The 15796-nt window shown below is 38.2% G+C and overlaps 4 protein-coding genes across 4 annotated transcripts in view; all 4 read left to right on the forward strand.

Annotated features, from left to right (window-relative positions):
- LOC107141808 (protocadherin alpha-3) overlaps positions 1-15796 on the forward strand; it is a 200234-nt gene that overhangs the window by 46135 nt on the left and 138303 nt on the right.
- Positions 1-15796, forward strand: part of LOC107152150 (protocadherin alpha-8-like) — a 137123-nt gene that overhangs the window by 9098 nt on the left and 112229 nt on the right.
- The window catches only part of LOC107152264 (protocadherin alpha-9-like), a 133730-nt gene that overhangs the window by 5704 nt on the left and 112230 nt on the right, over positions 1-15796 (forward strand). The window contains 1 exon segment of the mRNA XM_048811666.1: positions 1-122. Within this exon segment, the coding sequence (XP_048667623.1) occupies positions 1-78 (78 nt within the window). The 3' untranslated portion in view covers positions 79-122.
- LOC107152350 (protocadherin alpha-10-like) lies at positions 642-5324 on the forward strand. Its single transcript, XM_015497912.2, is given in 2 exon segments — positions 642-5220; positions 5222-5324. Coding segments are annotated over 2 exon segments (2451 nt in total). The 5' UTR covers positions 642-2872.

Below are 15796 nucleotides of genomic sequence, written 5' to 3' on the forward strand. Positions count from 1 at the left end.
TGTGCTCTGGAGAGGTCCCACCCAAGACCGACCTCATGGCCTTCAGCCCAGGTCTTCCTCCGTGTCCTGGATCTGTAGAAGGAGTGGGAGAACCACCTGTTGTTTTGGACTCCCCTGGGAAGGTAGGTTATCTTAGAATTTATTTTTGTTATTTGTTATTGAATGATATTTTTCAGCTCCTGTGGTACATTTAAATATTCTTTTTCATTTTTCTATAACTCTACCAGACTTTCAAAGTAAAAGTTCATAGTTTTACTTTGAATCTCATAAGTTTGGAACATACTTTTGTTTTGACTTTCTTTTTAAAATTTTTTTTACCTTCATTTATTTATTTATTTTTATGTGGTGCTGAGAATCGAACCCAGGGTCTCACATGTGCTAGGAGAGTGCTCTACCACTGAGCCACAACCCCAGTCCTGTTTCAACTTTCTTAATGAGAAACGTCCTAAACTGTATATTAAACAGGCATTATTATGTGTCAAATTAATTTTTGGAATCTGTAATTATTCTGGATGCCATAGCACTTGACAACCATTCAGTGTTACAGCCAATGCAGTTGTTATTCATTCAGTAAGCATGAACACCACTCTATCATTTATTCTAAATTTACTCTAAATCATTTATTTCTAAAATTTGCATTGTAGTTTGGTCTAGTTTTATTGTTTATTATAAACTCTTAAGTTTGTTTTTGCATTTAATTCCTCTGAATGAAGACTTTCTTGATATGGTTGTTCAGCACTGTTCAGTATCTTTTACTGCAACAAGTAATTTTCTTAAAATCCTGGAAAACAATTTCTCTATTTAGGAATCAAAATGGCCACAATAATGATTATGAAAATTGAAGTAAATTTTAAATAAAATATTTCAGTTTCTTCTAAATCATATGCCTGAGGCATGCTTCAACACAGTCTGTTTTTCGAATTTTACTTCATTCAAAATGAATACTCCCTCAGCTCCTGTCATCAAACCTATGTCTATCAACACATGTTACCTTGAATTCAGACTTACACTTGTATATATTTGTCTTTGAATGTTTTTCAGGTTCCATGTGCCACTGATCTTGGGCTTAGGTATTATGTGTTGTATGCAATTATGTGATATGAATTGAGTAATGCTATAAATGTCATCTTTCCCCTCAAATTTCTTCTTGCCTCTTAGACTTAATGTTTTGAGCACTGAATTATAAAATTTACTCATTATTATTCATGAGTATATATTGATTAACTGGTAATTTAATCCTTTATGTTAACTTGATTATCCTCTTAGACTAGTTCTTCTCAAATGATAGTTACTAGATAGGACAAACTAAATTACATCCTAAACTAAATTATAAACTTATTTTAAGATTCCAGATAATAGCTCAGATTGAACATTAGTATTGTGAATGGATGGATAATTCATTACATTTAAATGTATGCCTTATAAGAAAATAGGCACATAAGCTGATGGATCAAGTGATCCTCATTTCTGTCAATTTTTCTATTTATAAATATTATTCTACTGTCCAGATTTTAATAATGACTAAAGTAATTTAAAATTATTGATATGTTTAATATATCTTTTATAAGCCATAACATTATTAAATTTAAAAAATCATTTGGAAAGGATACAATTTCTATTATATTTAAGATTTTTTGGAAAAAGAAAACCTCAGGATTTTAAAGCTACATAGATCTCTTAGTGGAGAGTTTTGCTTTCTGAATATTTGATTCCAAGAACTTTGAGAGAGGAAAAAATATTTTTTTTACTTTAGGCAGTGTGACAAACTTTACTGACACTGATAAAACTATTAGATTACAGAACTATGTCTTTTTGGTATTTAAAAAATTAAATGTTACAGGGATGTAAGCTGTTGACTATGAAAGTAGAAGTGGTACATTTGTGAATTAGAATCATAAGATTCTTTTTGCTCATGTAAGATATAATAAAGTGAAACTTCTCCCCATACAATTGATTTCTTAATAAATGTACTTTTCTGTCTTCTTAGAGACAAGAAGCACCCTCTCAGCATGTCCAATAGCAATGATGAAAGCATTGTAGAGTGGCACTATTCTATACATAATAATTTTTCCTGAGGACCCAAATTTGTTCTTGAGAATCATGAAAACAAATGTGGCCAAATTGAGGCTGGAGAGTAATTCTTACTAATGAAGCACTCATTCTCCTTAAAATGCTATCCCAGGCACTTAATATACCATAACTCACAACCCCATTTTTTACTATTATATTATGAAAGTGGAAAGTGAAACATGTAAAGGTTGAATGGTTGAGGATGTAAAGTCACATTACTAGTAAGTAGGATAATAAAAATCTAAATGGAGAAATGTCTGATGTTGAAGACAGTAATCTCTCTACATTTTAGTGATGACTGGAATTTAGGAGTCGCAAACACCTCATGGGTAATTGATGCTTGTGATTAGTGTAAAAATAAGGTTCATTGAACCTTAAAATAATGACAAAGTGAAGTAAATATCATAACTTGAAGAGACCTACTATTGTCATCCAATAAAATGCTTCTACACAGTATGCAAACTTGAGAGCATTTGAAATTTAGCTAAGATAATCAAGTGGTTAAGGAAGAAATTAGTTCTCCGAAGTTCTGTGTCAAATATAATGTTGTGCCATGAATAAAGTCAATATTATTATATACAAGAGACTATTATAAGGGTTTGAAAGTCCAGATAAACACATATAGAAATAAGAGATGAATGAAAGAAAAGTTAAACTCATGGAATTGTACTTACGAATTAGGCCACCGGATGTCGCTGTTGTCCACAATATAAGTAGCCTTTTAGAAAAAAAGGAATAATCCACTGTCTCTCAAGGTCTAGGAAGTAGCTATTTTCTTAGATCTCAACCGTTTCTATAAAAAATGGAAGAAAGATATCGGATGGGAAATGTTCAGAGTATTCATAGACTTGTAAGACAAGAGAAAGGTAGGATGTTGATCGCCAGATCCGGCCTTCCGGGAGCCCGGTGTCTGCTGCTCTCGCTTCTGCTCCTGACAGTTTGGGAGGCTGGGAGCGGTCAGCTCCATTACTCGGTCCAGGAGGAAGCCAAACACGGCACTTTCGTGGGCCGCATCGCGCAAGACCTGGGGTTGGAACTGGAAGACCTGGTGCCCCGCCTATTTCGGGTAGCGTCCAAGGGCCGCGGGGACCTTCTGGAGGTAAATCTGCAGAATGGCATTTTGTTTGTGAATTCTCGGATCGACCGGGAGGAGCTGTGCGGGCGGAGCGCGGAGTGTAGCATCCACCTGGAGGTGATCGTGGACAGACCGCTGCAGGTTTTCCATGTGGAGGTGGAAGTGAAGGACATTAATGACAACCCTCCGATGTTCTCCGTAACAGAACAAAAGATCTCAATACCGGAGTCTAGACTGCTTGACTCTAGATTTCCGCTGGAAGGCGCTTCTGATGCAGATGTTGGAGAGAACGCTATGATTACTTATAAACTCAGTTCAAATGAGTTTTTCATTCTTAATATTATAAGCAAAAAAGACAAAGGCAAGTTCCCAGTCCTTGTTTTGAGAAAACTGCTAGACCGTGAAGAAAATCCACAGCTTAAGTTGTTATTGACTGCAACGGATGGGGGCAAACCTGAATTCACAGGATCTGTTTCTGTGTTCATTTTTGTATTAGATGCTAATGATAATGCTCCTACATTTGACAGATCCGTTTATGAAGTGAAGATGTATGAAAATCAGTTGAATCAAACGTTAGTAATATGGCTAAATGCTTCTGACGCGGATGAAGGAATAAACAAGGAAATGGTGTATTCTTTTAGCTCTTTGGTCCCAGCCATCATAAGAAGGAAATTTTTAATAAATGAAATGACAGGAGAAATAAAAGTAAATGATTATATTGACTTTGAAGATAGAAACATTTATGAAATTCATGTAGATGTTACAGATAAAGGAGCTCCACCTATGGTTGGTCACTGCACTGTCTTAGTAGAAGTCCTCGATGAAAATGACAATTCTCCTGAGGTAGTTGTCACTTCTTTGGCTCTCCCAGTAGAAGAGAATGCTCAAGTGGGCACTGTCGTTGCCCTAATTAGCGTGTCTGACCAAGACTCTGGAGCCAATGGTCAGGTGATTTGCTCACTGACACCCCACATCCCCTTCAAGCTGGTGTCCACTTTCAAAAATTACTACTCGCTGGTGTTGGACAGCACCCTGGACCGCGAGACCATATCTGAGTATGAGTTGGTGGTGACTGCAAGGGATGGGGGCTCGCCTTCGCTGTGGGCCTCAGCCAGCTTGTTGGTGGAGGTGGCAGATGTGAACGACAATGCGCCAGTGTTTGCGCAGTCCGAGTACACGGTGTTCGTGAAGGAGAACAACCCGCCAGGCTGCCACATCTTCACGGTGTCTGCTCATGACGCGGATGCGCGGGAGAATGCGCTGGTGTCCTACTCTCTGGTGGAGCGGCGGGTGGGTGAGCGTGCACTGTCGAGCTACGTGTCAGTGCACGCGGAGAGCGGCAAGGTGTATGCGCTGCAGCCTTTGGACCATGAGGAGTTGGAGCTGCTGCAGTTCCAGGTGAGCGCGCGGGACTCTGGTGTGCCACCCCTGGGCAGCAACGTGACTTTACAAGTATTCGTGCTGGATGAGAACGACAACGCGCCAGCACTGCTGAGACCTTGGACACAAGGAGCAGGCGGCTCTGTGAGCGAACTGGTGTCTCGGTCAGTTGGTGCGGGCCACGTGGTGGCGAAGGTGCGGGCGGTGGACGCAGACTCTGGCTACAATGCGTGGCTGTCTTATGAACTGCTGCCTGCGAAGGGCAGTGCTCGAAGTCCATTCCGCGTGGGGCTGTACACAGGCGAGATCAGCACCACGCGCTTGCTGGATGAGGCGGACGCACCCAGTCAGAGCCTGCTGATTCTGGTGAAAGACCACGGTGAGCCGGCACTGACCGCTACTACCACAGTTCTGGTGTCTCTGGTGGAGAATGGTCAGACGCCAAAGGCCTCTTTGCGAGCGTCAGCTGGAGCTGCGGACGCAGAGGTGGCGTTGGTGGATGTCAACGTGTACCTGATCATTGCCATCTGTGCGATATCCAGCCTGTTGGTGCTCACGCTGCTACTGTACACCGCACTGCGGTGCTCAGAGGCGCCCACTGAGGGCGCGTGCAGGCCTGGGAAGCCCACGCTGGTGTGCTCTAGCGCGGTGGGGAGCTGGTCATACTCTCAGCAGAGGAGGCAGGTGTGTTCTGGTGAGAGCCCACCCAAGACTGACCTCATGGCTTTCAGCCCTAGTATTCCTCCTGGTTCAGGTTCTGGAGATAGTGGAGTCCAACAGGAGATCTTTGAGAATGTGAGTACAGCAATACTGTGAGGTATTTCATTCCCGTTAATGCCACTGACATATTAGTTCACCAATTTATTATTGTAAATTCATTGTTTTCTTAAATTTGTTTTTGCCTTTCTCTTTAGATGGTTTATTGAAAGCCTACTGCAAATCTAGCCATCTTCATCACTTTTTACTACAGTCATTGAGAATATTTCTTAGGAATATTCTTCAGTTGCTAAATATAATAACAAAATAGCAATACTGAAATAGGATGAGTCAACGTTTCTTCTTGCTTTGGAAAGTTAAGTTTTCTAGGAAGAAGGCAAAGATCATGATGGGAAATGTAGAATACGGACAAGGCTCCAATCCACTTCTCAGTTTTCCAGCAATTTCATTCTTCCTATTCTAATTGGTGTCCTCCACTTCTTATCATGTTTATATATTCAAAACTACCACCATTTTATTTTATAATTTGAGTTTAAAACATGTTTATTTCTTAACTTTCTATATCTTTAAATTATCTGTCATTAAACGAGATGGGCATGTTTGAGGCAGCTTCGTTTTATATACAATTTTTTCTTTATAATCAATGGCATGCTTTTTTGAGATGGTCTTTGCAGTGGGTGGAGTTTTAGCCTTGCCTTTGGAGGTTCGTTTAGTATTTTGGGGGAGGGTCATTAATACTCTTGTATTATCAAACTCATTTTTTTCAAAGTCTACTTTTTTAGATAGACAATATTTTCCCCCTTACTAACATGATGTCAATTCTGCTTAATTATCTGTTAAACTCATTGCTACTTTCTTCCAGTTTAATTTATTGAGCTCTTCTACTTATTTTGAAGATTTATTTGGGCATGGATCATACTCATTTTCTTCCATTCTTAGCACTTGTCATGAGGCTGTACTGAAATATTTTAGGTAGGAAAATTAGCACTTGTGCTTTCAGTTTAAGAAATTCTTCGAATAAATGGTGAAGTGCAGTATTGTTGCCTGTGCTTAGCAAGATGTGTGGTCTTTAAAATGACATTAATAATTTAAGCATAGGAAGAATGAAATATCAGTAAAGGTACTTCCACTTGAGTACCTCATTGTTGATTACTCAGAATTTAACACAGTATACTCCAGATACATTTAACACAAAGTATATTTTGTTTGGGGTTAGGGTTGTAGCTTTAGTGGTAGAACACTTGTCTAACAGGCACAAAACCCTGGGTTCAATTATCAACACTGCAAGAAAAAAAAAATTGTGGTTTCAGCACCATCACCAAGTGAGTTGTTTTATTTAAAGAAATCCCAGAGAATTTGTAATTAAACCTGTAAGGATATCTATTAAATAGTATGGAAGGTTAATTACAAATTTGTTCTTTTGGACTTCAATTACAAATGAGATACTCTTTGATTCTGCTGTGTGAATACATATTTGCATTTGGAAGGAGAGTCAAGTTATGGACAGGGTAAAGTCCAAATAAACACTTTGAAGGTGTTAGTGGCTATTTTCTGTTTTGAAAGAGGAACTTTAGGAGGATGATTTCCATGAAGATAAACATTAGGAAAATCTTTAGAAAAGGGATTAACATCACCCATGCCTTCATATATTATGCGTGAATCTCTCCATCTGTAGATGGGGGAGAACAAGAGCAAATGTTGGTGATTATATAGTAAACCACCATGTATAAGCTATTTCTATTTGTTGGGCATGGTGTGAAGGGCTTAAAATACATCTTTTCATTTAATCCTAATTCATTTATGATAATTTGTAAAATACTGTACATAGAGCTATCCAAATTTTAAATATAAAGGAATCTGAGATATTTATCTTCTCCAGTTCCCTTCAACTAGTACATAATGGAGATAATGTTCAAATGCATATCTTTCACAATCCAGAGCCATTCTTTTTTAAATATTTTATTTTTTAGTTGTAGTTGGACAGAATACTTTTATTTTATTTTTATGTGGTGCTGAGGATCGAACCCAGGGTCTCGCTTGTGCTAGGCGAGTACTCTACCACAGAGCCACAACTCCAGACCCAGAGCCATTCTTTTATTCATCATAATGTAGAATTTTCTTCAGTAAATCTTTTCTCTTTTATCAAATAGTGCTGGTTATGAAAGTTGAGTGCAATCTGTATACAGGGAAATCCTTCTTTCTGTTTTGCTTTAAAAGGCTCTTCATGATTATATTAATCATTAACTTTGTGCAATGCTATGATTGAGGTGGATATTAGGATTTTTTTGGTGAAAGTTTTTCTTAGGAGAGTTCATGATTATCACATGTTTTAATCAATTGCCACATTGACAGAGGCATTTATATTATTTAATCAGTAAATAAGAATTGTATTATAAGAACTATGGATCAATTGTTTAGAAGTGATAGAGATAAAGAAGAGTTATTTAATACATGAGAAACATCATAGGCTGCATTTTCTAATATTGCTGCAAAACACCAAAGTCAAATATCACATAGAAGAGTGTGCCGCAGTCTGGCTGGGCACACAATCACCAGCCACCACACAGCTTGTAGATCCAAACAGCAACTCTTTATTCCCGAACTCACACCAACCATCTACAAACACGTTCTGGGGAAATCCACGTTCTCTGCCCAAATCCACCCCCACTGGGCTTCTATCTCCCAAAAAATACTGTCTGAATCCCGTGAGAACTCAAGGGGAACTCAGGCAGCAGGATACGCCCTATTCCCAGCAGGAATAATCTTAAACCTGGAACGCCCTAAACCCGATTATCCTAAACCGGGAACACCCTAATCCGCCCTGGTCCTTGAGCAAGGTCACCTACATTCAATGTCACTGCAACATGGGGTACGCTGGCAAGGAAATTGTCATACCTACTTGGCTAATGGCTCCCAGCAAGAGTGACCTTGTTTGTTCTTTGTCATGAATAAGGATAGTGTTTTAGACAAGTATAAATGATAATGTAACTTCAAGGATCCTGAACATGGTCAAAGGATTCAGAAGTGTTTACAATGTTTCATACTTCCTTAACAGCTTTAAAGGCATTGGTTTTCCATTAAAATCTTTAAATGTATGTAGGTCTTTCTCAGTTCAGCCTTCTTCAGTCTTATTGTTGGCTGAGAGATTTGTGCCAACTAAACAAAGGATTTGAAATTGTGTTTACTAAATAAGTCATGCTAGAGCAGAGTCAGCCTCATTCACTAGATCCTACAGTGGTTGGATATTGAATTTTAATGTGATTTTAAAGAGCTTCCTGAGGTTCTGTGAATAGCAACAAAATTAATTTCTGTATTTTATGTTTTCAAGAAATATAGCACTAATATAACATAAACTATGCATTCTAACTAGGACTAGCAGGTTACACAGGTAGCATTTAAAGCTAACCAAATTAATTTTGTAAAGGTCTAGAACAAAATTCCTTAGTCCTCAGTTGATTTTGCAAAGTAAAAGTTAATTAGGATAATGATATGACCTATTGGCATTAGCCTAGAGCCAAATATTAGGCTCATCCCCCAAAATGAGTTTGAATAGAGCATTTTTTTCTCTCTGGGTGATTTAGATGGTGACACCTGAAATATTATAGCCAATGAAAAAGATGGATCATTGACTCACACACCATATTGAATGTTTCAGTGACTTGCCATTTGCCCAGGGCCAGTTTGTATAATCACAAAATATCATATTATTGAAAATTGACACCTAAATTAACATCTGTTTTTAATTCAAATATATATTATCATCTATCATGAGTTAAATTTCTCATATTTATATCTCTATTTAGGAAGACACCTCATTGTGCATAACATCTCAATTTCCAGTTCCCATAATTTCCCCTAAATGGAAATCTGTTACTTATTTTGTTGAAAAATAAAAAAATTGACATGCTTCAAATGTCATTTTAAATACACTGTTATCTGGTCAAGTGTTGTATTTGAATTAAAAGTTCACATGACTGATGTATAATAGAATATGACAGGTGTATAATAGAATTCAGTGCCATAAAATGTGTATACTTTTTAAGTTTTAAAACAGAATTTTAATTTACTTTAATAAGAGTTTAATGTTATGACAATATTGGGAAAAGAGTAAATATGAAAAAAGTGAAACAAAATCACAAATTAGTAGTAGAATGTATTTTTAAAGTCAAGATTAATGAAAATATCAACAAAGAAGTATGATGACCATTTTTTCCATATGCCATTGCAATAATTTTGGGTTGCAGATGATCCATCAAAATGAACACTGAGGAAGAAAATAGCTTGAGCCCCCAAATTTGAAGGCAGCCTGGAAGATCTTGACTCTTAAAAAAACTATATAAAATTAAGCAACTTTATGTAACAAAATATTTAAGCTAGAATTTTTATTCTGAGTCACTTTCTACTCTAAACTTACATTGTGTTATCTTTTTTCTCCTAAATGGTTATGAGAAGACAAAGAAAACATAACCAAATAACAGTGTCAGGCAATGAAAACTCACATCAACAATTCTGATTTTCTGTAGTATATACACACAATGGAATATTACTTAGCATAAAGAAAAATGAAATTATGGCATTTGCCAGTAAATGGATGGAACTAGAGACTATCATGTTAAGTGAAATAAGCCAATCCCCTAAAACCAAAGGCTGAATGTTCTCTCTGATATAGGAACGCTAACACACAACAAGCAGGGGAGGGAAGAATAATAGTTCATTGGATTAGACAAAGGGGAATAAAGGGAATGGAGAGTGGATGGGAATAGGAAAGTATATTCCAGATACATTTAATACAAATGAATGAATCAGACATAACTTTCCTATGTTCATATATATGAATACACAACAGTAAAACTCCACATCATGTACAATCACAAGAATGGGATCCTAATTAGAATAAGTTATACTCCATATATGTATGTCAAAATACACTCTACTGTCATGTATATCTAAAGAGAAAAAAATCCCATTTCACTTAGTATTCTATGAAATTCCATTTCCAAACTCTAAGCACATCTTCAGACACTTGGAGGAGATATATTAGAAATCACTTTGCTTGTTCTGGATGAATTTATTATTGAAATTCCCAAATTCTTCAATAACAAGCCATTTTAGTTAGTGTATTTTGATTGGATTGAGAAAACCAATGTTGGTGACTTGGAAATAGCAAAATGGTACAGGTATTTTTTGTGGTGATTTTTAACTTCATGGAGTTATTTCATTGAAAAAATCATTTTACAGTTGAAATGATTATTTCTATTATATTATTCCTCCATTACTTAATGTTCCATTTGGATGTCTCATAGTATTAACAATGTAACTTATGTGAGAAATCATCTATGTAAAATTCATAATTCATCTAGGCCAAGGGACTTTTCCTTTGTAAATTCTGTATTTTAAATTAACAAACTTGAAAATACATTATTTATTTTTCTGATTATTTTCCTATTGTTCTGCAATGGCTATAAAGTCACTTGTAACAAGAAGACAGTTAAATGTAAATAATTAAGAATCAGAACTGAGGGAAAAAAGATATCATATAGTTAACAATAGTGCTTTAATATTTCAGTATAGCCAGAAGAGATGATTTTGAATGTTTCATCACAATGAAATGATGTATGTTTAAGGTGGTAGATATGCTAATTACCCTGGATTGATTATTACACAATATATACACAAATGAAAACATTCAATTGTACCCCATAAATTTGTACAAGTATTACATGTCAATTTTAAAAATTAAAAGAGACATGAGAAGGCATATTCATATAGATAAAAGCATAGTATGCAGAACATAAAGTCTGAAGAGTTGTTATTACTAAGATTTAAAGTTTTTCTTCGAGGGTGAGGCATGTAGCTTAGTGGTAGAGGGCTTGCCTAGCATACAAAGGGCCCTAACTTCTGCAAAAACAAAAAACAAGCTCCAGTGTCACAATTATTTTTGAGTTTTCTAGCAGACCCAGTTACAAGGGAAGTTGGAAGTAAAATAATTCAATTTTGATAATATGTATTTTAGATTTGATAATATTTTTGTATGAGGGACAATACTTTAGGTAAACATTAACTCTGTTTTTCCAACAGGTTTTTTAAATAAGTGAACTCTCTTTTTCTCTAAGTACTTAGATAAGTGAAATAATAATTTTATAATTCTAATTGAGCCATAGAAAGAATTTAAAATTGATGTTATTCAAGAAACAAAGTGCCATTTCCACATATATTTGATTTCAATACAACTTAAAATCTGAACGTTCCATAAAAATCACTTTGGAATTGTTTAGGAAAAAGTAAGGTAAAACATGAAAATTCTGGGGTGATGGATGCAGTGCACAGTACTCACAATTTCAGGCACAAGGTGTCGCTCTTTGCTTGAAAGAAAGAGTCCTCTCATGGATTGGTCTGGTCAGGCATTCCTCCTAAAAAACGACTCCATCATGTTGGATGCTACTATGAAAGGATCCTTCGAAACTTCTCAAAAACTCAGCGAGATTTTAAACCTGAATTGAAGTATTTGGTACATTAAGTGTAAGAAAATCTTATTTTGGAAGCCAACTTCGTATGCAATGTTAGGTTTTCAGCGAAGGAGTTTGGGTACTCTGCGACTACTGATCTCGCTTCTGCTTCTGGCAGCCTGGGAGGCAGGGAGTGGCCAGCTCCACTATTCCATCCCGGAAGAGGCTAAACATGGCACCTTTGTGGGCCGCATCGCTCAGGACCTAGGGTTGGAACTGGAAGAGCTGGTGCCCCGTTTGTTCCGGGTGGAGTCCAAGGGCCGCGGGGACCTTCTGGAGGTAAATCTGCAGAATGGCATTTTGTTTGTGAATTCTCGGATCGACCGGGAGGAGCTGTGCGGGCGGAGCGCGGAGTGTAGCATCCACCTGGAGGTGATCGTGGACAGACCGCTGCAGGTTTTCCATGTGGAGGTAGAGGTGAAAGATATTAATGACAACCCGCCAACGTTCTCTCTCAGAGAACAAAGCCTGCTGATTTCTGAATCTAAGCAGCCAGACTCGCGATTTCCGCTAGAGGGAGCTTCTGATGCGGATATAGGCGAGAATGCTCTATTGACCTACAGACTAAGTCAAAATGAGTATTTTACTTTAGAATCACCAACGAATAGTAAGCCGACTAAAAGACTATCGCTTATATTAAAGAAGTCACTGGACAGAGAGAAAACTCCGAAGCTTAATTTGCTACTGACTGCCACAGATGGAGGGAAACCAGAACTCACAGGCACCCTTCAGCTCTTGGTCTCTATCTTGGATGTTAACGACAATGATCCGGAGTTTGATCAATTAGAATACAAGGTGAGAATGATGGAAAACATTGCTAAAGAAACTCTTGTGATAAAGTTAAACGCCACTGATCGAGATGAAGGAGTAAACGGGGAAGTAACATACTTCTTAATGTCAATTAAGCCCAATGGAAAACTCTTATTTACACTAGATGAAAATAATGGAGAAGTGAGGGTCAATGGAACTTTAGATTATGAAGAAAATAAGTTTTATGAAATTGAAGTGCAGGCCACAGATAAGGGTAATCCCCCGATGGCAGGTCACTGTACAGTCTGGGTAGAAATCGTAGACACCAATGATAACGCTCCTGAAATTACTGTGACTTCTCTGTCCCTCCCAGTACGTGAGGACACTCGGCCAACCACAGTCATTGCGTTGATAAGCGTATCCGACCGCGACTCCGGTGTCAACGGCCAGGTGACCTGCTCTCTGACGCCGGATGTTCCCTTCAAGATTGTGTCCACTTTCAAAAACTATTATTCACTGGTGTTGGACAGTGATCTGGACCGAGAAAAAGTGTCAGCATATAATTTGGTCGTGACTGCACGAGACGGGGGCTCGCCTTCGCTGTGGACCACAGCCATTGTGTCGGTGGAAGTGGCCGACGTGAACGACAATGCACCTGCGTTCCCACAGTCTGAATACACCATATTCGTGAAGGAGAACAATCTGCCAGGCTCCCACATCTTCACGGTATCCGCTCGAGACGCGGACACGCAAGAAAATGCGCTGGTATCCTACTCTCTAGTAGAGCGGCGGGTGGGCGAGCGTGCGCTGTCGAGCTACGTGTCGGTGCACGCTGAGAGTGGCAAGGTATATGCACTGCAGCCCTTGGACCACGAAGAGCTTGAATTGCTGCAGTTCCAAGTGAGCGCGCGCGACGCTGGTGTGCCGCCACTCGGTAGCAATGTGACTCTGCAAGTGTTCGTGCTGGACGAGAACGACAACACGCCTGCGCTGCTGCCTACTCCTGTAGGTGGCACCGTGAACGTGAACGAGCTGGTATCAAGGTCAGTGGGCGCCGGCCACGTGGTTGGTAAGGTGCGTGCAGTGGATGCAGACTCCGGATACAATGCGTGGCTCTCCTACGAGCTATTGCCAGCTGCAGGTGGCGCTCGCAGTCCATTTCGCGTGGGGCTATACACCGGTGAGATCAGCACCACGCGTGCCCTGGACGAGACAGATGCGCCACGTCAGCGCCTGTTGGTTCTGGTGAAGGACCACGGTGAACCGGTTTTGATGGCCACCGCCACAGTGCTGGTATCTCTGGTGGAGAGCGGTCAGGCGCCAAAGGCCGCCTCACCGATGTTTGCCAGCTCTGCGGGCCAGGCAGAGTCGCTGGTGGATGTCAACGTGTATCTGATCATAGCCATCTGCGCGGTGTCCAGCCTGTTGGTGCTCACGCTGCTACTGTACACAGCGCTGCGGTGCTCGGCTGGGCCCACCGAGAGTGCGTGTGGACCTGGGAAGCCCACGCTGGTGTGCTCCAGCGCGGTGGGGAGCTGGTCATACTCGCAACAGAGGAGGCAGAGGGTGTGTTCTGGCGAGGACCCGCCCAAGACCGACCTAATGGCCTTCAGCCCCAGTCTTCCACCAGGACTAGACAGAGAAGATGAAAAAGGAAGGCAGGAGGCAGGATCAAATAACCCAATACACGTGAGTTTTCTAAAAATTCCACCTATTCAGAATGTTTATGTTACATTATTTGGAACATTTGTTCACAGAAATTTTTAAAATGAGAACTCTGTATTTTGAATATTGTTTTAAAGAACAATGTCTGTTAGTTATATATGTCAGATGATACATATATCCATTCTTTTAATAATGAAAAATCAGGTTTCTTCTTTTTAATGAATGTGCTCTTTCTTCTAATGTTTGATTAGAATACATTGAAAGAAGTTTTGAAGAATGCCCCTACTGTTGTTACTTGAGTACAAATAGTCACATTTTTTTTGTGGATTCTTTAAATTTACCAACCTTTTTCTTTTAACAGCATTTGCCTTGATATTTTCACATTATTGAATTAATTGGTTAAAAAAACCCTCGTGTCAGTGATTGAACCCTCTTCATTAGGTCTGAAATGATTTCCTTTTCTATAGAGCTTAATATCCATCTTAAACGTATTATCCTTCAAATAAAATTTAATTTTGCATCTACTTCTGTGGCAAAACCTATTTTTATATTATTTGAAGGAAAAAATCCAGCCTTGCATTGTGATATGCTGGAAATAACATCCTACAATGGAAATAATAAAATTGTCCATTCTTATTTTTTTTCTGTGAGCTGGCAATAGATTTATCTAGCACATATTCAAACAAAACTCCCTGATTCATGTTTCTAAAGTAAACTAGGCAAGTAAAATTATTGAAATTATTCAAGCAAATCATACAAACTTGCTAAGGGCATATATGTTTATGATATCTGCAATATGTGCTTATGGGCATTGTTTCCTACATTTTTTGAATTTATCTAGAATTTAACTCCATTAAAGTGAACAAAACTGATAATTATCATTGTATGCATTTCACTTTTATTCCTTTTGTGGTACTGGGGATTGAACTCAGGGTTGCTCTATCTATCACTAAGCTATTTCCCTAGACCTACTTATTTATTTATATATAGATAGGATCTTTCTAAGTTGCCAGAGCTGTACTCAGACTTGGAATTCTCCTGTCTCTGTCTCATGGATAACTGAGATTATAAGAATTTACCACTGTGCCTGACTATTTCACATTTTAACTGCTCTGTCTTTAAATGTCTTATCTCAGTATAATCATGTAAGAGTCTAGCAAAGATCATTTACCACTAGGAATTTCTTCTATTTCTGTGTGGGTTTTTTTGTTATGAATATGGTTGTAGAATTCTTTGAAAATCAGACATGGCTGTTTTAATGTTACACATCATGTCATTTGGCATAATATTCTAAAGGAGTCCATTCTTGGAACTTGGATCAGGAACTCCTGTATTTGTTTGTTTATTTCTTCTTCTTCTTCTTCAAAACTTTTGTATTTTAATATTAATTGGCTAGTAACATTAAAAGTAGGTAAAAGATATTTGAAATTGTATAAATATAATAAATATGAATATTAAGGCATACATTATTGCCATTTCCAAATGAAGTTATTTGATTAAGTTCATCTAAATTTACTTTTAAAAAGACATTGGAGAATTTTAGATTACAGTTTAAATTTTTGTAAACCATTACTTTTGCATCACATAAATAGCTGGTGCACATTTAGATAATTTCAAATTACCAGAAATAATT

The sequence above is a fragment of the Marmota marmota genome, unplaced genomic scaffold, assembly GCF_001458135.2.
Source record: "Marmota marmota marmota unplaced genomic scaffold, marMar, whole genome shotgun sequence".
Classification (NCBI taxonomy): Eukaryota; Metazoa; Chordata; class Mammalia; order Rodentia; family Sciuridae; genus Marmota; species Marmota marmota.